This window comes from Falco punctatus (assembly GCF_963210335.1).
Source record: "Falco punctatus genome assembly, chromosome: 6".
NCBI classification, from domain to species: Eukaryota; Metazoa; Chordata; class Aves; order Falconiformes; family Falconidae; genus Falco; species Falco punctatus.
Genome location: NC_137585.1, coordinates 7649300 through 7673935, shown reverse-complemented (window position 1 = coordinate 7673935; position 24636 = coordinate 7649300). Strand labels below are relative to the sequence as shown.

The 24636-nt window shown below is 43.8% G+C and overlaps 2 protein-coding genes across 10 annotated transcripts; one reads left to right on the top strand and one right to left on the bottom strand.

The window, feature by feature from the left end:
• Positions 1-474: 474 nt before the first annotated feature.
• GPR161 (G protein-coupled receptor 161) lies at positions 475-12068 on the bottom strand. 3 transcript variants are annotated; one of them, XM_080393618.1, is made up of 6 exons: positions 11957-12068; positions 11430-11859; positions 10187-10911; positions 8564-8668; positions 5177-5296; positions 475-3192 (listed from the first exon to the last, which is right to left on the bottom strand). In XM_080393618.1, the coding sequence occupies exons 2-6, from the start codon at positions 11795-11797 to the stop codon at positions 2945-2947; spliced, it is 1566 nt and encodes a 521-aa protein (XP_080249744.1). In that variant the 5' UTR covers positions 11798-11859; positions 11957-12068; the 3' UTR covers positions 475-2944. The 3 variants fall into 3 exon arrangements, with proteins under 3 accessions (XP_080249744.1, XP_080249745.1, XP_080249743.1); XM_080393619.1 differs by lacking the exon at positions 11957-12068 and having other exon boundaries at positions 10187-10338; positions 10840-10911; positions 11430-11897; XM_080393617.1 differs by lacking the exon at positions 11957-12068 and having other exon boundaries at positions 11430-11897.
• Positions 12069-12927: 859 nt separating this feature from the next.
• TIPRL (TOR signaling pathway regulator) lies at positions 12928-24326 on the top strand (the record flags this gene model as incomplete). Of its 7 annotated transcripts, none has more annotated exons than XM_080393661.1 (8): positions 12928-13331; positions 14496-14594; positions 18191-18370; positions 19217-19316; positions 20447-20578; positions 21574-21669; positions 22414-22476; positions 24052-24326. In XM_080393661.1, 8 exons carry the CDS (start codon positions 12928-12930, stop codon positions 24199-24201), a joined length of 1224 nt encoding a protein of 407 aa, XP_080249787.1. In that variant the 3' UTR covers positions 24202-24326. The 7 variants fall into 7 exon arrangements, with proteins under 7 accessions (XP_080249787.1, XP_080249792.1, XP_080249791.1 ...); XM_080393662.1 differs by lacking the exon at positions 12928-13331 and adding an exon at positions 13584-13960; XM_080393667.1 differs by lacking the exons at positions 12928-13331; positions 14496-14594 and adding exons at positions 15113-15383; positions 16679-16786.
• Positions 24327-24636: the final 310 nt, after the last annotated feature.

The following is a 24636-nucleotide window of genomic DNA, read 5'->3' as shown; positions in this document are numbered from 1 at the left end:
TTTGCCTCCGGCCCGGCTCTCCGCACGCCCAGGCTCCCCCCAGCATCGCACCGAGCCCGCCGCCGGGCGGCTGCTGCCGCGCCCCTTCCTGAACCCAGCCAATCAGACCGCCCAACCAGGGCGGCGGAGCCAATCGCAGCCGCGCCCTGAATTCGCTGCTCCTCGTCGCTCCCGCACCCCCGCAGGTTCCGATTCATAACGCCGGGGAAAGGGCGGGAAGAGGAAGGCGCGCTGCCATTGGCGAGAGGGCAGCCCGATTGGGCGTGGCCAGAGGCAGGGGGCGTGGCCTCCGCTCCCCCGCGTTTCGGGCGGTGCTGCTCCGCGGTGGTGGCACCAGCCCGGCGGTGAGACCAGCGCTCACCCCGGCCTGCCTGGTGCTGCGGAAACGGCCTCCGCTGCCAGGCTCGTCCGTGAAAAGTGAAGTACTCCGAAATAAACTTAAGTTGTAGTAGCAGAAGTATAAACACACAGCACTGACTATCGGAAGCTGGAAACGTTTCTTTTTTCTTCTGTATTTAAGATGGGGATTACAATTTTATAAAATGCGTGCATTTGTTCCTGACTGCTTTTGTTAATGACAATTCAACTGAGATAATGACTCTGGTAGTAAGAGAATTATGGAAAGGTTATAATGTGTGTACAAAAGGATTAACAACATTTACACTAAATAACAGATTAGCAAAATTAACACCGACAGCCAAATTCAGTCATGGTGTAAACAGATGCAACCCCACTGACTTGCCTGAAGGCTGAATTTGGCTGAGTACCTGCGTGAAAAGCGTGACTTTTACACACTAGTAACAATTTTGTGCTTTCACACGTGCCTTGGAATTTTTCCTCCTAAATATACACCGGTTTAGGCTAGCACCACAACACATACACGCCCACGTGTGCCCTTTTCACAGCCACAACTTTGCTCAACTTGTTTGGAAGCAGGAATATGAAATAAAAGGGACACAGATAGAATGCTTCAAGCCACCCAGGGCAAGTGTATACCTTACGGAGCGCAGAGTACTACAAGCAACTGTGATAGCAGTGATGACCTCAGCGCAAGACATCTCCTGGCAAATACTGGGATTTTTCTTTTTTTACTGAGTGCCCACAGGTGCCAATTTATCTAACGTACTAGAAGCAAAAAATACCGGAGTGAGGCCCTCGCTATTATTAGTCATTTCATTCCTGCATTATGCAAAGAACCACCTTACTGGTGCTTAAGTGTTCTTGCTTTAACAACCTGTTCTTAATCAGTAAACCATGTACTGAATTTTAAGCATGCAGTTATATCTTACATGGGAATGTAATGGGATTCAGGCTAGCTCATAAAGTCAAGCTGCTTTGTCCAGAGATGGACATAAGCTCGTGTGGAATACAATTCTGAGTTGGGAACACAGACAAACAGGATGTCTAAATACAGTACTGGACTGAGGCTCTGCCACAGTTTGCTTCTGTGCTTGCAAATGAGTTGCACACAGCCATAATTTAACAAGTGTACACCCAGTTTTTGCCCAAATGGAAACATCCTGCCCCTGATGTCCAAACAATCTGCAGCAAAAAACTCATACAAATCACTTCTGGGGAAAAGTGAAGGCTAGGGCGAGCAGACACAGAGTAAACAAACGCAAATCCTTGGTCCTTAAGTCCATTTGCTACTGACACCCACCCCCAAGATATCATCCTATGCACTTAGGTCTCCCTCTCTTTGAAATAAGCAGTAAGGCAGGGCTGTAACCCCCACAAGGTAAGGAAGGGACGAGCCCAGGAAGGCACAGAAAGGTTCCTCAAGCCCACATGCTTGTATGATCCACCTCATCCCTCTTTCCATAACAAACTTTTCTACCTTGCAGCTTGTTTCATTGCCAGCAGCTTGACTGTGGCCGAGTTCCCTTCTTTGGCAAGCAGGGCTGATGAAACATCCCACAAAGGCCTAACACGGTAATGTCTGTACAGTGCTTAAGAACATGCAAAGTGCAATGTAAGTGCCAAATGTTCTCATTTTAGAGATTAATGAATTAATACTCCAAGAAATAGATGCACCGAGGTAACTATAGCTTAAATACTACATTCCCTCCTGATTAAAAAAAAACAACTCATAGAAATTGTCTTTCTAGAAAAGATGAATCCTGAAGTGGTAACACCTTATTTATATTCTGTCAAGCTTACCACAGCTGTAGAGTACCATTTTAGTAAAAGCAAAACTGGGGAAGTGAATTGAAGTTCTCAGAGAAACTAAGAACTCTGCACTGATGATTCCCTCAAATATAGTCTCTGTGATGTTTCCAGCACAGATCTGCTCCCACCTATTACATCTAGAGAAGCTGGTGTCTTACAACACAGAAGCAATGCACAATCCAATTTCAGATCTAGCAATGTGACTGCTGAACAGCCAGAAATACCCACTAGCAAGGGTAAGTATGATGATACTCTACATAAGCTCTCTGAAAAGTTCAAGTTTTGCCCTTAGTGAAGTCCATGTTCCTCATTTGGGAGTCTCTGACAGAAAAGCTGCATGTGGTATCCAATGCACGACCTATCAGAGCACTCCAGCTATTGAGTATAAACTGATTATCCTGGTGGTCAGAAAAGGATCAATGCAACATTGAAATAAACACTGCATGTACTTCTCCATTTTCATTCCTGTATCGGCTTTGGCCAGTAATGGACCCAAGACTCAACAGACTAATGATCTGGTCGATGAAACCAAACCCTGCATTCCTATGCACTGTGTGACAGATTTAAGACATGGCACAAGAGTCATTAGCACCCTAAAGAGTAAACAAACACTGCTGTAAAATGTTGATTTAAGTACCAGAATTCAGCTGGTTTTCAAGTGCTGAAAAAACACCGACAGCATCCCAAAAAGGTATCCTGGTTCTGTTGTAACACTAACAGCTGTAGTAGGTCCCGCTTAGTGGTTTCATTCAGTTTTCTTACTCCAGTGGTCCTGTCAAATATTCCCTTCATCGATGCTCTGCAACTTAAGTCTTTGGCTAGCATGGGGTCTGATACCACGCCGTGTGTTCATACTGCTTCCTGGCAGAGTCCGCACAGGGAACAGAGCTCCTGGTAAAGCATCTTCCCCAAACAAGCTGATTTTCACATCAGCTTCAATAGCTCTTGCTAAACTGGATGCGTAACTGTCCAGAGATTTATGGACTTCGGCTTTTACATGAAGAACAGAATTCTTTGCAGCTTCTGGAAAAAAAAAAGACCAAAACCCAAAACACCAACACATCAGAAAAGTAACAGTTGATCAGTATGGCTGCACAAATGCTTGAAGACTAACATTGATCCTTTTGTAAAGGTATGATCATGCTCTCTGCAAAGTAACTAACCTACAGAGCGCATGTGCTAGCAATAGCCAGGATTCCAAAATGGTTCATAGAACTTAAGCTTCAGAGTGACCTCGATAGGTCAAGCAGAGAAAGACTGCCTCCAAGTGAAAAAAAAAAATAAGATCTGATGAAACAAAGTGCTTATACACGTTTAACTTAATGAATTAAGTTTATGTTGAATGATTTTCTGAATCTGAACCTGTGCACGCTGGATTTTTTTGGTCTTAATTCAAATGAAGTCAACAGCCTGATTTCTGCTTACTATCTCGAGTCCAGGATCAGGGACAACAGGGATTGTCTGGCATCAGGCAAGACATCCTGCAGATGACAGAAACAAAACTCTCAATTTGTACTTGCCCTGCTGTAAGCATGACTTACAGCCTTACAGCAATTCTCAGTGCATTTGAACTAAGATCTCACACTTCACTGACATGAGCAGTGCAGTCTAGGAGCTATTTTATACTATGTTTTAAACCCAAACACCAAATGCTGTGTTTATGGATTAACGGCCCCCAAATTTCAAGTGCTTCTTCCAAGCAGTGATTAAAATCAGCAGTCTGCTGTTCTTAGGCTTAAATTTGTTCCAGCCACACTGTGAGAGCCACTTCCAGTGGGGAAGTCACAGAGCTCGCCATGCCAGGACAGGTTGAAAACTGCAGCTGCAGGCAGTAGTATACTTCTTCCCAACCTTTTATTACCTTGAATACACCTGCTCTTCAGTGTTGATGTAGTTGTTTTTGTAGCATCTATACAACCACCAACACATTGAGCAACACAGGTGTTCATCCTAAACACAATTCTTCAGTGAGGCACCTGAAATAAGTTAAAGTCTCAGAGATTCTGAAAAACCTGAGACATACCAGAAAGAACTGCTAAACCTGTGGGGAACTTTTGCACTAAGGCCTCCTTCTTTCACTGCACTGCACAAAAAATCAGATGTCTGCCCCTACATAATCACCAGAAAGATAATGGGAAACGTACGATAATGTAAAAATATCATAAAAGGAAATAATCAGCTCACGCTGGGAAGAGGGCAAGAGTGCATTTTGCCAAGATGTTTGAAAAGAAAGGTTCACAGGAAGAGTCTTCTCATTTCAGAATCATAAAAAAATCAGTCAGGTTTTATTATTACTTGACTCTTAAAAACATTCTACTAATTTTTGTAGTGTCCACAAACATTTTTGTTTAATAAATCCAGTTATTACCAAGTCTACTAGTCCATAACTATCAGCTTAAACTAACTTTGCCATGTTTTACAGATGATCACAGCAACACTTTGCTAGCACAGAATCAGAGTTGACTGAAAAAAGTGCATGTGGTTCATCTGTTTTCCTCTATCTGCTGAGAAACATACTCAGTAAGTGAAGTAAAAGTTAAGTTAAAAAAAGTAAGTGAAACACAATGAAATTCTATTCAGACCATTAAAGTCTGTAAATGGAAGAATTTCAAGTCTGTGAATGACAAAGTTGAGAGCAGGCAGCAAATGAGAAACGTTGGGATAATGGAATCAATGTATGAGGGCAGGAAAATGTATTCCCTGAGAAACACAAAAAAGACTGCAACAGCCACCAGGTGAGTAGAGTTACAGAGAGGATACTGCTGTGCAACATAAATAATATGTATGCAGGGAACCCCAGTTTCTAACTCTTTTCCCTGCCTGTTGTTATTTGAGAACTGCAAGAAAGACCTGATCTTACTTTCTGTTGCACCTGCTTGAATAGTCAGGTCTGTCAAGGTGAACAGTGGTCAGAGATGTTTTAAAACAATTCTGAAAGACATGGGAGGCTTCCTGAGCAGGCAATATAGGTAATTCTGAGTTTTTCCACATTTATCCCTAAACCCACCTTTAATTTGCTCTATTTCATCTTCAAACGTCACTGAACTCCTCCTTCGAGGAGGACAAATGCAGTGTGGGGCATGAGGACCATCTGAGCTATAATCTTCAAGAAGCATTGCATCTGTTCCTGAAACAAAGCAAGAGTTCTCAAGCAAAACAGAGAAACAATATGTTAAAATATTTAAGTGGTGGCAAAAACTCTTCGGTCCATAGCAGTTCCTTCAAAGACTGTCTAAACCCAGCTTCTCTGAGTAAATTTCAGCCTGAATTAGAACAGTGCACAGAAAAAGAATGAAGTCAGAGTATTCATTCAGAAGATTTAGAAATCTTTTCTCATTAGCCATCTAAAAACCTCAAGAAGCTCTGAAACGCTCAGCTGCAGAGCTCTCAACAGGACAGCAGACATAGGTGAAACCTTACCTTTAGTAAATAAAGGGTAAAGTTGAGGGCAACTTTCCCCATTTCCTGATTAAGAGAAGAGGCTAGCAGTGGCTACCTGAGAGGCAGACGACCATAGCTGCTAAATATCATGCTTGTAATCAGACCTGGACGGAAATCTGAACTGGAGAATTTTTCTGTTCAATTTAGTTTGTTTCTAATCTATTTTGACTTTCTTGAAATGTATTTTAATGGGGAAAAATCCCTTGCTGGTTGGGAATGATTTTTGTCTGATGAGTCTCTTTTCCAGTTTAGGACTTTAGTTTTTGGGGTTTTTTTTACCTCCCTGCATTTGCTTTGCACCTTTACAATATAAAACAGAGTTTACAAGCACAAGCAAATTCATCTTAGCATCTCTGCCACATCTTTTGTTTTCACACAAAGGGCAAAACTGCAGCCTAGACCTCCCTTGCAATGCTGGTCTCTGCTGTGTAAGGGAAAAGCAGAGCAAGCATTTAGGGGAGACACTAGGACAGTGCTGAGTAAGCTGTCCTCAGGTAAGCTGCTACAGGAAGACACAGCTTGCACACATTCGATGTGTGACACTTTACTACCAGCCCATTTACTCCTGTGATGTGACAACAGGCCTAGGACAAAGAGCCTTCACAGGTTTCATAACTTCTCCAGATGGTGGCTTCACATCTTCACCCACTTGACTGCTTTTAATCCCAAATATATTCTGTGCAAAAAAGAGGTGTTCCAGCACCCATTTTACAGAAGTGAAAGACATCACTGGGGGTATACCTCTAGACAACACACTGCTCCACAGCTCTAGTCTTTGCTGACGATTCATTATGATATAGATTTTTAAGGTGAAACTCGCGTGTTATGTCTTACATCTCCCTCCAGCACACAGAAAAGAGAACGACTTGCTGCCCTAATACACAGTTCCAAGTAAGCGAACAACTTCTGTGCTATTCTGTGAATTAGCTGGGTTTGAGGCTGTCTACTGAAAACAGTCCACTATTACTGATCTGCAAGGGTATCACAGCCTCCTCAGAAACAGTGTGCAATGGAAGGGTGGCACTAGGAAGAAAAAGATACTTTCTTCCATGGAGCAGAATTTTAGTGGGTTTTTTTCAAATGCACGAGTTCAGTGTGTTTTTTCAAATGGGGTTAGTGAAGAGACTAGCCCTTTATTCTTACAGGCTGGATCTTTGTCCTTGGAATAACTGATCTTAAGGCAGTATTTCTAGCAATTGGGACTCAGGTCTCCATATTTTGTGGCAGCTGACACCACTTGGATTATTGTCCTTTCCTGCTACTTCATCTGTTTTTCACATGAAGAGCCCAGCTTCTGTTTACCAGTCCACAGGATCACATACATCAATGCAGGCAGCATTGAAGACTGACTAAGACTTCTTTCTGCTCTTTAGTTCCTCACAGTAAAGGCATCCAGTGAAACAGTATTTCAAAGTGGGTCCTTGTGTATCCATTCCCAGGCTATGGACCCTCCATAACAAACAGTGGCACTTCTAACAGCATTTGGTATGCATTTAGTTTGTTCATTTGTTTAAACTGATCAATACCATTCATCAAAAGATGAAATGAAAGAAAAAAAAAACCTCACAATATCCTCTTAGCAGAGGCAGTATCCTGGTTTCAGCTGGGATAGAGTTTTCTTCTTAGTAGCTGGTGCAGTGCTGTGTCTTAGATTTGGTGTGAGAACAATGTTGATAGCATGCTGATGGTTTTAGTTGTTGCTGGGTGATGTTTATAATAAATGAAGGACTTTCCGGTTCCTTAGGCCCTGCCAGTGACAGGGCTGGAGGGGCACGAAAAATTGGGAGGGGACACAGCCAGGACAGCTGACTCAAACTAGCCAAAGGGGTATTCCATACCACATGACATCATGCTGAGTATATTAGCTGGGGAAAGGAAAGGGGGGGGACACTGGGTGTTATGGCGTTTGTCTTCCCAAGTAACCGTCACGCGTGATGGAGCCTGGCTTTCCTGCAGATGACTGAACACCTGCCTGCCCATGGGAACTAGTGAATTAATTCCTTGCTTTGCTTTGCTTGTGTGTGTGGCTTTTGCTTTACCTATTGAACTGTCTTTATCTCAACCCATGAGTTTTCTCACTTTCCCAATTCTCTCCCCCATCCCACTGTTGGGGGAGTGAGCGAGCAGCTGTGTGGTGCTTGGCTGCTGGCTGGGGTTAAACCACAACAGGCAGGTTTACCAGGATGCTATTCTCCTTCATCACATGCAGCTGCAGAATACCCATAACAGTCATAAAACTACCAGCCTAAAACAACTACCAAAATAAATCCTAGCTCCACAGACTTCCTTTACAAAAGCAAGAAACAAACGTCTAACACCAAGGAAATGTTAGAAGATCACCCTCTGGTGACTCTAGAGCAGAAATATTCTTTAAAGTAACTGCAGTGCAGTTAAGGAGCGGTAGCTGAATTAAATGCCAAAAAAAATAATCTAGCTACAGTTCTGCACAGAAAATTACTAGCGAAACTCTTTTGCCCTTTTCCAAATCATCTTCAGTTGAGAGATCTCAAGTAGTGACAAAATCATAAGCTGAAACCACCCTAAGTGTTTATGTTTAGACTGCAGGATGAGCAAGACAAACTAGGAAACACACAAGCACATTCTCCACAGAACTTTGTTGCTCTGTTCCTTGTGGATACATGTAAACTCCCTGAAGAATGACAGAAACTACAGGAGAAGGGCACAAAAGCTACGAGCCCTGTTCCCAGGACACATTATTAAGGGAGGGTCATCGTTCCTTAGAGCAAACAGTATTTTGCAAGTAAATATATTGACAGCAAGGAAGGAAAAAGCAACTGCAGCAGTTTTGTTGTAACAGCTGGAACCGATACTTAATGTCATCCATCCACCAAGAGACATCTGTGTGTGTAAATACAAAATATCCCAGAGATTTCTGCCAAGTTACAAGTGCAATCTTCTGCCCCAAAAAAGAGAGCAAGAGACTTTTAGTTACCTGAATCCTGTGAGCAGCTGAAACCTGTCTCTCCTGTGCTGCTGCTGTTTCCTAATGGTCGCCCACCTGCCATGAGGGCAGTGAGATGAGGAGATAGTCCCAAATCTGCAAAAGTGTTGTTCTTGTTACAAAATGAATGTTTAAAGGGTCTGCTATAGTAAAAACCTCTTTGGGTAACACCCACTCTACTGTTTTTATTATTCTACATTAAAACTTACCTTGCTGATCCAGACTGCACAGCATCTAGACTTCCCATCTTCGAAATCCAGTCAGCAGCTTTCAAATATCCTTGGAGTCTTCCCATATGGCAAGACTCCTTTCTACCTGCACCATCTCCCTCCCACTCTTTCTGCAATTGCGTGTATTTTATGTGCCAGGTGGACTGAACACAGGATCATACACACTCCAAGAGATTGGGGATATTTGCCAGACACCTTCTAGACAGAGAATAACCTGGCAGCCACCAGCAGCTGTGACAGCCCATTAGCATGGCAGGAAGCCCATGAGTGAGGCTGGGGCACAGCAATGCCTGGCTTCTTTCAAATCTCCAAAACAAGAAGAGAGGAGACTCTAGGAAAAGTGCTGTCCTTGGATCCCACTTCAAGATTTTGTTGTGGGTTTGGTTGGGGTTTTTTCTCCTCCCTATCAGCCTCGAGCTAAGACACCTGATAAATTTGAAGTTGTCAGTTTCTTATCGCTTGGAAAGAGAAGGAAGTTTCCTGTCTTTCCCTCCCACCGCAGTTCCTAATGTATTCATCCACAGCATCTCATGGATACAGATTTCCCAGAGCTCCTGCAGTTTGTCATGTGGCTGCAGCTGCAGAACTCTTTCATTTAGATGGGTCTCTCCCAGCGATCCCAGGTTGCAGGAAAGATAACAGATGCCTTGCTGCTTTCCCCTTCCTTCTGCATTTTAGATTTTCCTTCCCAATTAAATAACTTAAGTTCCTGCCTTCGTGTGAAATATCCCAAGGGACCCAATGAAGATGTTTTTGGATGCTTCTGAACAGGACCAGGGAAATTATTAATAATAAAAATCAGAATTTTGTTGCATTTCTACTTAAAAAAAAGCAAAACCACACCAAAACAAACTGAGCCAATGAAGCTCTCAGCCTGCAACTCAGGGAGACACCAAATAGTTTTACTCTTTTACATAGTTTTACTTTGTTTATGATCTTTTCTTCACAGTCATTAAGTCTAAAAACCAAATTTACAGATATAGTAAGGCCAGTGTAACTTTAGTGGATCTCAGAGTTGTAGCAAAAAGCCAGGAATCAAAGAACAAGTGCTGCAAATGTACAACTAGTAGTGTAAAAACCTGGGTAACATAAAACAACAGGCATATGAAAGGAAATACTTGAGAGAGAAAAAAATAAATGATCTGTTAACCTCATCACTAGGTCTTCTCTAGCAAAGAAAATTTTACTAGAGAGAAAGAGGTTAGCTCCCACAAAAATATTCTCCTTTCAAGGGTCTACGATAACCTGAACAAAAGACTGCTGCAACTTCCAGAAACATCCCACTTTGTTTACAGAGCCCTGAAACATGCCAAGCAGAAGCGGGCATTAAATCTTGCTCTTACTGGTATTCAGGAAGCGTGTCTTTTACGGCCAAGCATCTTACCTGTGATCCTATTGGAAATGCTGAATAACCTCGATGTCCTGTGTCGCTGAACAAAGGACTCACGATAATACCGATCCCCAAAGCACATTCCTAGTAGTTCCTTGCGCACTGTCTTGTTCCACAGTCCATAAATTAGTGGATGGCAAATGGCACTGGAAAAGGACAACCATGTAGCTAATGTCTCCAAGGCAGGGGAAATACTATTTTTTCCCCAAAGCGCCTCTGATGTAATTACTACCATGTAAGGCCCCCACGTAATCACGAAAGCACCGATGACAACCAAGATGGTTATGAAAGCTTTGCACTGGTTGGCTGAGTAGACAACCCCTTGGAAAGCATTCCGTCGGCTGCCAGAAGAGGATGTGGAGGTGCTGGAGTTCTTCCTCCCGTTCTTCTGGGAGTCCTCCTCCACAATGACGATGCTACCACAGTGGATTTTGCGGGCCTTAATCCTTGCCACGCGGAATATGAATCCATAGCAGATCATCATGACCATGAAAGGCAGCAGTGCACACCAGATCTGCCAAAAGGCAGTGTAGCCAGCCTCTTTATGCCAGGCCACCACACACATCCACTTGAATTGGTCAAACTCTAAAGATGACCAGCCAAAAAGGGGAGGGAGGCAGCCAATAAGGGAATGTAGCCACACATACACAAGAGCTACCACTGCTCTGTTGCCTGTTATCTTCATCGGGTAAACCATCGGGTACAGGACAGCGTAGTACCTGGTGGACAAGAAAAGTGTCAATAGAACAAAAGACATACAATAAAAAAACCCCACATTTTAATGACGTTGATAATTGGTTCTCTTTTCTCCAAACCTCAAAGTGGGCTCAGGGACCTTCTTATAAAAATAATTACATATAAAAATACGCATCATTGCAGTCAAGATTGTAAAACTTAACTGAAGGCACATGTGCAACTATTAAAACTGTCCCTATATGTGAAAGCATGCTTAGGATATAATCTGGAATTTTAAGTCATTATTGTTTCTCAAGTAGTATGTTATTTTACCACTAATAGCTTTAAAAAAATCTAGATGCATGTCCTCATTTTGCATATTGACGACATTGCTTGCTTCTGTTCTGTATCAGAATTTCACAAGGGGCTGAAGAAAAAATAACACTACAACAGTAGGCAGTGTTACCCACTGCGGTGCTTCTCAATTCTATGAGCAGCCAACAAGTCACTGTATGGAATGAGCAGGCAATTTGTTAAGACTCATTAGAAAAGAGCTGCTCACCTGTCTATAGCTATGAGTCCAAGAGTAAGCATGCTGGCTGAGCTGATCAGCATGTAGAGCAGGGCTGAGAAATTGCACCAAACAACTCCGAAGATCCATTCTCGCCTGATGGAGCTGGTGACAACAAAAGGTAGCACCAGTACAGAGAGTAGAAAGTTGGAGAGGGTCAGGCTGAACACAAACTTGTTGCTCAGTGTGAGAAGGTAAGATTTCCGGTACAGGGTGATGACAATCACCAGGTTGCCCAAACAGATGAAAATAGCAATGACGATGATAGCGATGGACTCTGTGACTCTGACCGCCCCATCTTCCTGCGTGGTGAGGTTCCTCAGGCCCTTCACATTGCTGAGGGAGGAATTGCTGCTCATGGTCAAAGCGTGCAGAGCTGGAGCAGCCGAGACATGCTGAGCAGCTGAGACATGCTGAGCAGCTAGAAGCAGAACAATGCTCAAAAACATTCAGGCAAGATTTCTTCAAACTCTCTTCAAAGACTGGAGGCTTTTTTGCCTGTGTTAATTAAAATTTACCTGTAGGATGCCGGAAACCATTTTAGATGGGAGAGCAAAGAGGCAGGAAATTGCCTGTGGGTACACCAAAGAGGTCAATAACGGTGCCAAGCCTAAAACAGGGAAGAAACTGTCTGAAAGACAAAAAGAGGTGGAGGGGAGGAAACAAGGAAGAAAATTAGCACATTTTACTTTTAAATTTTCTAAGGATCTTACTTGTTCCCAAGCCATACTTGCCAGCTGTGCATCTCACCCAGTCCCTTCATCTAGGCTGTGAAGAAAGAATGTCATCATCAGTCCTTGTTTCTCTCACTTTAAAAAAAAGTGACTTTTAAAAAAAATCTGCAGTTTGATCCTGATTGTTACTTTGTATTCTGCCTGTGCAGCATTTGCTGGTGGTCTGTAGATGCCCGGCTAGTCATATCCTGCTGACTCTTTCTGAACAGTTGCTCAGTAATGTTCAAAGAGTCAGGGATCGCTGCACATGCTCTCCTACCACCTCTTCTCCCTGTCCATAATCACCTTAGCTAGAACACCAATTCTATTTTACTGCCAAAACGAAAGGACTGGGAGAACTGAGGCTCAAAAGACACCCCTGTTGAGAAATGTCTGAGAAATTTTAACCCTTGACTTCTCAGTGTTAGCTAACACCCATCCCACTGACTCACAAGCTTGCTTTTTGAAAGCTTGGTATTTCTCCCAATTCCTTAAGCAGCCTTCTCCCTGCTGCTTCCAACAGGCACTCCTATCTACTTAATTCCATCCATCACCCATCTGCAGGCCAACGTATTGAAGAAAAAACCACCACTTATTCTTGCACGTATTCTTGCAGATACACAAGCCAGAAAACTAGAGTCCACCGATTAATATAAAGCTGATATTAGCATTTCTTGGGAACTGAGGACTCGGGGAAAGTTACCTCAGCTAAGGCCGTGGCCGTGCCCACCCGTGGCTCCCGGACGGGCGGGACTCAGGAGCGGCGCCGTGGCCTGATGCAGCGGTGCCAGGCTGGAGAGCCGCGGGTTCTCCATGGGTATCTGCGCTTCCCTAAAAGCATAATCGCAGGTATGACTGGGCCGTGCTTTGTCGCACATCGCTTGGCGCTTCTCCAGCGAAGGTGTCCGCCGGCTGCTCCAAAAGCGCTTCTCCTCAAGTTTATCTCCAAACACGCCCGCGGCACCCGCGACCCCGCCGGGACGCCGAGGGGTGCAGGGCTGGGAAAGGCGGCGCCCCCCGAAGGCCGCGGCCCCTTCCCGGCCCCTCAGGGCCCTGCCGCGCCCCGGGGGAGAGGAGGGGGCGGCCGCGGGGGGTGGTGCCCCCCCGGGCAGGGCAGGGCAGGGCAGCGTCCCGCCCCTGCCGGCACACACAAAGGCAGCGGCGGCGAGCGGCAGATACGGTGGGTAGGGAGAGGGGGTCGCCATTTTGCCCCCGCGCTCCCTCCGGCAGTGAACAAAGGGCAGGGTCCCCCGCCCCGGGCGCCCACCGACCGCTCCGCACCACCACCGGGTCCCGCCACCCCTGTTCCCCCCGGCCGCCGGTGCCGGCACCGCACTCACCGCCCGCCGGAGCGGGAGGGTTCGGGTTACCGCCCCCGGGCCCCCCACAGCCGCCGCCGCCGGCGGAGAGGCCTCGAGCCGCGGCCCGACCCTCCCCCCGCAGGGCCATGCCCCCTCCCCGCCGGCCCGCCCCGCCGCCTCGGCCCGCCGCGCCCCCTCCCCGGCTCCGCCGCCCGCCATTTTCCCTGTGGCCGCCCCCAGGCCGGCGGGCTCCCCGCTCAGCCGAGCTCAGCCTGCGTTGCGGGGGCCGCGGAGCCTCCAGGACAGCCCCGGGCTGGGGCTCCGCCGCCGCGGGCAGAGCCTGGCCGTGCCCCGGCTGGGGGGGGGGCACCGCATCCACCCCGCGGGCCCGCCCCGAGGCGCAGCCGCCGCTCCCCGCACCGCTGGGCTCCCCGCAGCTTTTCCCCCGCTGGAAACGCAGGAGACCAGTTCAGAGGGGAGTGGGGGGTGTCCGCTTTTCACAGATCAGGTGAAGGGGCTTGTCCCGGCACCACAGTGCAAGACAGCTGCCGAGAGAGGGGCAGACCCCGACCGCCAGACTCCCTAATCCCCGAAATGCTGTTGGAAGTAACAGAGAGCGGATCGGGGGGGGGGGGGGGGGGGGAGTTGTTCTTCCCCACCCGAAACAGGACATCGGTGAGCGCAGGGTGGATGATAATTAAATGCCACGCTTATGCATCCCTAATTCCTGGCTTCCCCGTGTCCTGGCAAGGTCTTTGAGTGCAAAGGTGACTGCTCTGACTTGAGCTTTGCCGTGTTTTGATTGCGCTGTGGTTTTTGGAAGAGGGGGAGTTTTTCACGAAACGGGCATCGCATTCCCACAGCTGCTGTCTCAGCTTGGCGGGTCTAACGCGAGCTGGGCTGCACATCGTTGTGCCCCCACACAAGGGGAAGTTCTCGGGGAGCGTCTGTCCTTTCCATGGTGCAGAAAAGCAACACAAGCATCAGGGCTGGAAGTGTAAATTATGTTATTCTCAACCAGTTCTTCCGATGCTTTTCCACAGGATTTTAAGTTTACCCTGCCATCACGTTTTGACATTTTCAAAATACCATCTTCGGACAGCGTTCAAGACTATACCCAACCGGCACAGGAGATTCCACACGTATGTATGCACCTATGTGTGTAATATCTGCAACAGCAGAAGGCGTCTGTGTGTTGGGGCTGGGTGATGCTTGCTGAACCTTGAAGCATGGCCAGGGAGAATGGCTCGGCACCATTTGAGCGTGGCCACGGAGCTTTAGAGCTCCCCATGACTGTTCTACCTCCCCGTGCGTAGCACCGCCGCAGAACCCTGCGTTAGCGGACACGCACGTTTTGCACCGGCTGCTGCTGCCGCCGCCGCTGCCCGGCTCCCCGGGGACAGGGGCTCAGGTGAGCTCGCCGGTCCTTCGCGCCCAGCTGCCCGCGGCGGCGCCGGGCACAGGAGGCCGGAGGCCCGCTCTCTCGCCGTGGGTGGAAGGAGGTTCCCGCCCGCGTTCTCACCCCCGGCAGGACAGCTCCGGGGCCGCAGAGCAGCCCGAGGCCCAGCACCTCCGGCCTCCCGCCCATGGCCCGTCCCCGACACGTCATCTCCCGCCGCCGCACGCCTTCCGGGCTGCGCGCGCAGGAGCGTGTCCCCGGAAGCGGAAGTCCGCTGAGGCGGCGGTTCCGGCGGCGCCGTTGCTGCCGTGAGGGGTGCACGGGCTGCGGCGGAGCGGCGGGGCAGGGCAGGGCAGGGCAGGGCAGGCGCCGCCGCCCCTTCCGGCCCGTCTTGCCTCCTCCTCGGCGGGGCCTTCCCCCTCGCCTCCGCCATGCACCCCGTTTTCCAAAGCAGCCGGCGCGACTTCACCTTCGGGCCGTGGAAGCTGAGCGCCGCCCGGACGCACATCATGAAGTCGGCGCAGGCCGAGAGGTCGGGCGGGTTTGGGACGGGCCGCGGGGAGGAGGGGGACGACACGGGGCCCGGGAGGTACCGCCGCTGCTCGCCGCCCCTCCCCAGGGCGCGGGGAGGCGGCTCGGTGGGGCTGGGGCCCTCGCCGCCCTGCTCAAGCCGTGACATTCTCGGGGCGCGGGGGACGCTGTTCAGGGCCAGTAGCTGGGGGAGGGGCGGGTGTTGCGCCCTCTCTTTTTGCGAGGGTAATGGCTTGGGAAACTGGGATGATTTGAGACACAGATGGTTTCCAGAATTTTGTTTTTAATGATTGCTAACCGTTTTGCAGATCGAGACCTCTACGAACAAAAGCCTGCTAATTAGAAGTCTGTTTCTCTTCATTATTTTTTAACGGTGATTAAAGTTCTTTTAAATGTGGTCCACAGGCTCTCATAAGCTATTCTGTGATAGCGGCTATTTTAAGATAGTGGTTTTCATAAAAGAAATACTATTTTCCGTCTCCTTGTACTAATTCCCACACTTAGCAAACCACTGGAGAAAATGTTTCTGTCAGCATCAAGTACTTGAGTCAGATTTGCTCATGTGGAACTGAGCCGTTCAGCTGTGTAGTGCTGTAGCTGACCTTGGGCAGTTGAATTTGACAGATACTTCTTAGTTTCAATGTCTGAAATACATACATGAAAGTCTTGTTGCTTTTGTTAAATGTATCTTTATTCATGTGTGGTTTTAACTTTTTGGAGGCTGGGTGGTTTTTTTTATGAAGTCCCATGTCTTGAAATCTTATGCTGTTTTTTTATCACAGTAAACTACATAAAAGTTTTTTTTTTACATAACAGCATAATGCTGATTTTTTTTTAAAACTGGATATCAGCCTTAAAACAGGTAAAAAATACGTTCCTTTCTCCATCTTACGTTCAGTACCTGAAATAATCTTCTCAAACTGCTTCTTTTAATTTTTGCAGTTACAGTTAAGAAAACTTGAATTCTGTGTTTCAGTCATTTTTCTGTAATGAGGATTCAGCATTGAGCTAAGTTGTACCTGTGTCCTGCAGGGGAAGGAGGGGCTGCCTTTAAGAGTATCCTATTTTTATGGCATGTTTCTGAAGCCTTATTTTGTAGGATGCTGCCTCTTAAAAATGAAGATCTTTATTCCTAAGATCAGGAGGACGTTAACTCAAGAGATACTTGAACTGCCAGTCTAGAAGCCAAATTGCCTGCTGTACTCATCTTCTGATCTATTCAGTTTCTTTAACTGTAGCTATGTTAAAATAAACAGCCACCTCTGTAATATTCAGAAACTACCTTTGTCTGTTTAGATGTTTTTGAGGGACAAACAGTTTTTCAGAATGTGTTGAAAAAGGCTGAGAAGTAAATTTGGAAGAGCCACAAAAAGGAGCTTGAAAGAACACAGAGGATTTTGCAAGGTAGGGAAGAGAAATCCAAAATTAGCCGTTGACCTGTAGGTCTTGATACCTAATGTGAGATCCCCAAAACAAGTCATCCACTTTAATTTGAAGAGTCAAGAACTGCCTAGTTGCAGTGCCTTTCGTCGGCTTCTTTTTATAATGTATTTCTTTTGGCATCTTGCCTTTTTTTTATTGCTTGGGGAACATAATTAGTATCTGTAGAAGTTTTATTTCTGGCAAACTTCTATCACAAAAATCCCTCGGCAACCTCTGTGGAAAGGTGAAGGATTAAACATGCAAGAACTCCTTTCTGTCCTGGGGTTGGTCTTTGCAGGTCAAGGGGCCTACACTTAAAATGGAAAAGTTCGTAACATTCTGCCTTCTCTGGGAGAGACATAGGATCATATTCTCTAGATGTATGAATTTGCTATTTTTATTTCAGGCTCGTTAGCATAATGTTCTTTTGTATGTAGAGTTACAGAAATTACCACTTTTGTTCAGGAATGCCTTACTATCAATGTGAATGTTGCACTTAGGACACTTTTTTTTCTCTCCTCCTTATAAATAATGCGTTTCCTAAAGTTTTCTTCTCTCCAGATGTTGTATTTTTCTTTTTGATCTTGATCAAGTAAAGTAGGTAGTGGTAGAGAGGAAAAGAAAGATACGAAGCCTTTTGGTAAATAAAATCAGTATGTATGTAAAGTGGTGTTACATACCTGTGTGTGTATTTATATGTAGTGTATGTATATGTGTACATATGTATACATAAGTATAAAGATTGATGTAAAACAAAATGTGAAATGTTTGAGATTTGCTCAGGGATCATGCTTATTTGGTTCGTGCAGTACTTTGTCCGGTTGGGTCTGTGGCTGCGGTTTTCATGCGTAAGGTTACAAGTACCACTGTGTTCTCTGCCAGCTTGGGAAAGGAGTAGAGCGTGGTAGTGTCTTCTGCACTTCTCACGTACTCTGCCAGTCTGTTTTGGCCCCTTTTTGTAGGCTTCTAAATTTGGAGGTATGGACCACTCTGTAGTGAATTTAAGCTTGTTGACAATGAGTGTTTGTTTCTAAAAGTTACCAAAGTAGTTCATGGACCATCCAGGGATTTGCTACAACAGGTTGAAAGCTGCTATTTCATGCTGATTGGATAGTGTTTTGATTTCTCCCATATGAAGCTTTTGTACAAGCCTGGTGGAGAAGGAATGTTTTAGGAATACTTTTGTGGTGGAAAAGTCATTTTGGATCAATGACTGCATTTAATATCAAATGAGTAAACTGGGAAAACAGGTGTTTTGCGGAACATATTGACAATATGTCTTCCGAATTACCATGGTCTAAAGATTACTTACTCCAAAACAAGACTGCTTTCACTGAACTGTAGCTGACTGATCTCTCTTCATGGGACTTTTATTTTTCTGTACAGATTGGCTGATGAATTACACATGCCTTCCCTGCCAGAGATGATGTTTGGAGACAATATCCTAAGAATACAGCATGATCGTGGTTTTGGAATTGAGTTCAATGCAACAGATGCTTTAAAATGTGTCAATAATTGTCAAGGTATGATCAAAGTGGCTTGTGCAGAGGAGTGGCAAGAGAGCAGGTACAGTATTTTATCACCAGTGGGCAAGTACTGGTGTGTTGTATGTGAAATAGTCATAAGAGCTCAGTCTGTTCTTTTAATTACTTTGAAGACCACGTTACATTTGGTTCTGCTGTAGATACAGTGTGGGATCACAGAAGTCACTTGGCTTTTCTTTGCCACAATCATCCTATCTGTTAAACTGGGTCAACTGTATTTTGCAGTTGCATCTTGGCTTTCTTAAAATAAACTACAAGTTTAACATGGCTCAATGCTGTTTCTGTTTATTTAAACTCATAGGGCCTCGAGCATTACAAGATTGTATGGTGTGGGGTTTCAAAGTGTAAAATGCTGTACGTGTTCAAAATCTTAGCCTTAGGAATATAGCAGAACAATTACCATGCACAAGAACTAATTGTACTGCTTAGTATTTACCAAAGTAGCAGCAGAGCACCTAGAAATAAAGCACAGAGAGAAATCAAAGCTGTCACAAAAACTAAGGCAAATAGCAGTGTTATTGATTGCTGTGTGTTATCAGCAGATTGCTTTCTGCCTGCAAAGAAAAAATGATCTTGAAATGGGAATTTTGCAGTAACGTTGAACTAAAATATTATTTTTTTTATACCCAGGACTGAGATAGTGTTACCAGAATTCCTGTGCTAATGCTTTTCTAATAAATTATGGAAACATATGTTGTAAAGGAAGCAATACTATGTGATTAAGTCTTGATGTTGTCATTGCAGCACAGGCAATGTTGATGCTTTTCTTCTTGAGGGGTGTGGGAATCGTAATACATAATCTTATGTGAGGCTGTAATTTTTTTAAGAATAACTACAAAGCATGCTGTTTTCTTATTTATTTCTTCAGGAGCGAGACTGAGCACACTAAGGAAGTTGTCAAGCCCTATGATTGGACTTACACAACAGACTACAAAGGAACATTGCTGGGAGATACCGCAACATTAAAGGTAACTATTTTCACCTTGTTAAATGCTGATTGCCTAGTCTTTCAGACAAACACTTCTGTTTTGGGGTTTTGGGGTTTTTTAAGCTGTCATTTACCTTATAATAGGCTTCTGTAAAATCTTTCATGCTTCATGGTTTTTGACTTCAAGATATAGTTTGAGTTTTTCATGTCTTTCAGCATGTTGTCCTAATCAAATCATGGCTTATTTTAATAACTCTGTGTGTGTGTGTGTGTTAAAGCATTTTAGGATTGTATAAAAGGGTGCCATTGTGTCCCTTAGGGAGAACTTACTCAGAGAGTAAAGCACATGGGAATCTTCAGTACTTGCTGGATGCCCCTCTGAAGCCCTGAGCTCCTCACACACAACAGAACTAGTAAATGTGTAATTCTCTAGTACGTTTACTCTCTGTTGCTTGCCTGTTTGTCTAAGCAGATCTGTAGGTCAGTCTGCTTTCAGTGGCTTTGTTTTTCTGCAGCAGTAACTCCTCAAACTCACAGGCTCTCCCTTGTCTTTATTTACTTTAAAGTAAGACTGAAGATCCCACCTTCTCTTTACTGGATACAGATTGCTTGCTACTAAGCAGATAATTGATATTAATCCACTAGGATTGTGTTAGGTGTAGATCATTGGAGTTACTCTGGAAGTAAAAGTGCAGCATAGGAATAAACGATGTCTTGTGTGTATATGGAGCCCATGAGATAGAAATATATAGGCACTTGATTTCCATTGCAAGGCTTTATTAGAATCATGTTCAGGGTTTGTAGTGGGCTAGAGATATTAAAATCCTGTTTATAACCCAGAACTTTTATCCCTTGTATGTTAAACACAAGGCATCTTGAAATGTTTTCAAGTATCAAAAGTGAGCAGAGTTGTTCGCAGCTGAAATGCTACTGAGCCTGTACCCAGAGGGAAGTTTATTCAGAATTTTCCACTCTTGGTTTTTGCTTTGATTGATGTTTCCTCTTGGAAACTTTGGGTTTAATTTTAACTTGTTTTCTTAGAATGTTTTAAGCCTAAAAGCATTTTTGACTCCAAAAGTAGCAATTGTGGGATTTAAAAGATCAAGAAAACCTTTATGTAGCTTGGCAACAAACTAACTGCTTCTAACTGTTCCTAATCTTTTTCTTCAGGTTGTTCCTACAACAGAACACATAAATACAGAGAAATTGAAAGCCAGGGAGCAAATTATGTTTTTTGAAGAAGTACTTCTGTTTGAAGACGAACTTCATGATCATGGAGTATCAAGTTTGAGTGTAAAAATAGTGAGTACCGAGAGGTGTATACAAGATGCTTAGTGACTCAGTTGGCTGATATATGCAAAATAAAGTAACTTTTTTGCATGTTGTTCCTTCTGAGATTTAAAGTTTAAAATGCAAAGTTCTTTATTGTTGCTCTTAGAAATATAATCTTTCTTTCTGTCAGTTGATTCAGGGAACAGTCTTTTCCCTCTTTCTGCATCCTGTATAACAATCTTTTGAGACACACTCTGCCCTGCTGTCCAATGATAGTTGTAGTACATCAACAGCCCAAATTTTGACTTTAATACTGAAAGCTCCTCACACTATCTTTCATTACAAATATCAGACTGTTGTGTTTTAAGCCCAGCCAGTGACTAAGTACCACAGAGCTGCTCACTTGCTCCTACCCCCAGCGCACCCCAGCAGGATGGGGAGGAGAATCGGGGGGGAAAAGGTAAAACTCAAGGGTTGAGATAAGAACAGTTTAATAATTGAAAAAAAAATTTTAATAATAATAACAACAATGCTTGTAATGAAAAGGGGAGAGGAATAAAATCCAAAGGGAAGCGGAAAAAAAACCCAGGTGATGCACAGTACAGTTGCTCACCACCTGCTGACCAATGCCCACCCATCCCTGAGCAGCAATAGGCAGCCCCCAGCCACCTCCCCCTATTTTATATACAGAGCGTGATGTCCAGTGGCATGGAGTATCCCTTTGGCTAGTTTGGGTCATCTGTCCTGGCTGTGTTCCTTCCCAGTTTCTTGTGCCTCTGCAGCCTTCTTGTTGGTAGGGTCTGAGAAGCTGATAAGTCCTTGATTTGTTAAAAACATCACTCAGCAACAACTAAAAACATCAGTGTGTTTTCAGCATTGTTCTCACACCAAATCTTAGACACAGCACCGCACCAGCCTAAGAAAATTAACTCTATCCCAGTCGAAACCAAGACACTGATGTAGATAAATGCGTGCTTAAAGTAAAACTTTGTAATATGCTGAATGGAACATCTTTATTTTTGCAGAGAGTTATGCCTTCCAGCTTTTTTGTGCTGTTGAGGTTTTTCTTGCGAGTTGATGGGGTGCTTATCAGGATGAATGATACAAGGCTTCATCACGAGGTAAACCCTTATTTGCCATCATGAATACAGATGCTCCCTTGCCATGTTACTTTCAGAGAAGACCTGCTGATATTCCTGTAATTTAATACTGATGTTTGAGGGCATAGAAGTTACCTGAAGTTTCAAGTGTATTTTATTATTGTGGTGATGCTGAAGTAGCAACCAATTACTGGATGCCATGGGGCTTGGTATTGTATGAGCAGAGTAGGCTACCCCTCATGTGAAGTAATCATTTAAATAGATTTGACAGATGCAGATTAAAGAGGAAGTATTAGAAGGAAAATAGCAGTAAATGGTGTGATACTGTGCTTACCCTCATCTCCAAGTCAATGTTTTTTGGCTTGTCTAATACATGACTGCAAGTTTTAACTTGCAAATAACTGTACTACATTGTGTTCTAGTATCTCATAAATAATATAGAATGTCAGAGTTGTGGTTTGCTTATTTTGTCTAGCTGTATTCATACTGATGTAGGAGTTCTAGTTGAGTAAAGATTAACAAGCATATTCAGTCGTACAATTTTTTCATGCATACACACAGAAAGGTGAGTTTTGGGAAAGAGAACATTGCTAAACATCTTTCTCTCTCTTTGTGAATTTGAACATTATGTTTCTGCTCACAGATGAAAATCTGTGGTCAACTAAATTCAAATGCTTACTAAATTCAGTGTGTTTAAAATTGTTATTTTGCACTGATACTAGATAATGATTTTGTAATTATTTTTTGTCATTTTTTTTCCCTTAGGCTGACAAGGCCTACATGTTGCGAGAATATACATCCAGAGAAAGCAAAATATCAAGTTTAAAGGTATTGCATTTAAAAAAAATATATTTTTTGTCTGCTTTTAAAATGTTTTATGGTTAGCATAGGAAGTACTGTGTAAGTCATTCTTTGTTAGGTTTGGAACTGATACAGGGGAAAAAACTTTCTGCTTAGGCAACATTTATTTTGGTGATTTCACATTTGTAAATGCTCAGATCATGTGACAAGATATAGAATTGGATTACTTCTACTTTTGAGTTAACAATATTATTATTTTATGTTTTCATAGAACTGTTCAGCCACAAAATCAGATAGTCCGTGTCCTATGATGCTAAATTTCAGGGCTGGCTGTATGCTTGCAAGTGGTATTAGGGGTTAAGATCTGTTTGGTGATAGACTCATTCAGTTTTTCTCAAGTAAGTTTAGCAGTTCACCATAAAACTCTAGCAATGGCTCAGAATAAGTTGTGGCACACTTGGAGTTGCAGCTGTTGATTTTTATTCTTGACCAAACACCTGATCTTGGGTGTTCTTTTACTTTCCTTCTCCCTTGGTTTTTTTTTCACCTGTAAAAAGTGACTAATGTGTTACTAACCTTCAGAGGGAATATTTTGGCAGAATGCTTTTCCTTTTGACAAAAGGGGCAGTGTATCATTTCTTAACGTGTGATTCCTATAAATGGGACTGAATCCAGACGTGAGCTTTTTGATAGTTTTGTGGGTTTGAAATATAAATCAGTCAGCCAGGTTTCACCTATGCTGTTAAATAATTTTTCCTGCATGTTATAGAGAGGAAATGCATATGGCTTTTCAATTCCCTAGATCAGCTTGCATAGGTAAAGCAAAAAAGATTCCTGCTTCACTTAGGTTTGAAATAACTGAAACAGCAGTAGAATTCCTTGCATGTTAGTGATATCCAGAATACAGAGTGCATTTGAATAGCTCTGGATAACAACTTTCTTAAAGAATATTACTGGAAAGTTTGAAGGTGGTTTGCTCAGTATACAAGACATCTGATGGGAAAAAAATGTGTGTGGTGAAGTTATCTACAGGAATCTCCAGAGAAAGATACAAACTTAATGAAACCACCTAATTTATTTAAACATTAAATTAAAATCCAATGAGTTGTAGTATTTCATATAAATGTCTGTGCTGGACTTCATAAAACTTAAGATACATGTCGAGGTATATCAATTAGCAATAGCTAAACCAGAGCAACTCCAGTGAATATATTGCAATGACTAGAAGACCTTAAGCACGGGTTCCCTGGTGGCCATCCTGGTCTCACCTAGAACTAGAACCTCAAGAAGACTGTTTGTTACATTTAGATGATAAACGCATTTTTTAAAACAAACATTGTAGCTGTTCATGAATGTCTCTGACTTTCTTGCACTCTTACAGTCTGCTGCTTAAAAGCATTAAATAGCTTTCCTTAGCCTGTTGGTCCATATGAGTAAAAGACTATGTACATTTGAAGTTATAAGGTAAATTTTAATAATGATACCTTACTTCAGGTGTTTAAATCAGGTAAATTGTAGATTAGTTGTAAAAGTTTGGGTTTGGAATACCTCCCCCTTTTCTTTTTTTGTTTACTTGTTTCCTGTAAAATTTTTGCTTCTTAGGACGTTCCACCTTCGCTGTTCACGGAACCTAATGAGATCTCTCAGTATCTACCCATAAAGGAGACAATTTGTGAAAAACTAGAATTCCCAGAGAAGTTGGAGCCTAAACCAGCGGCAGCACTGGAAACCATGTCTGTTAAGTCTAAATAAATGTGACTTTATATGGACTTGAATCATGTAACCATTGCCATGGGGGATAATGTGATCATGTAACCATTGCCATGGGGGGTGGTTTCACTACTAGTGGAATAAAGAATTTGGCTAATTTTTCTGTAGCCCTAAGAGAAAACATTTCAATCAGGTTTTGCTAATGGTGTTTTTTTGTGTTTGTTTTTTTTAACCTGTATCTGGAGTTAATGAGAGTCTGATGGTGAGTTACAGTTTTCAATGGCACTGGAGAAAGAATCTCACGATTAAAAGTCTAGGTTCTGTTTAGTTCACCAATTAGGCAGGAGTATTGTCTGGATACCCTCCACCACAAACACTTCTATGAAGATTTTGTTATTGCTGTTCAGATACTAAGAGACTACTGGAGTCATACCATTGGTATGATTTTATTGAGAAATCGTCCAGGGTAAAAAAAAA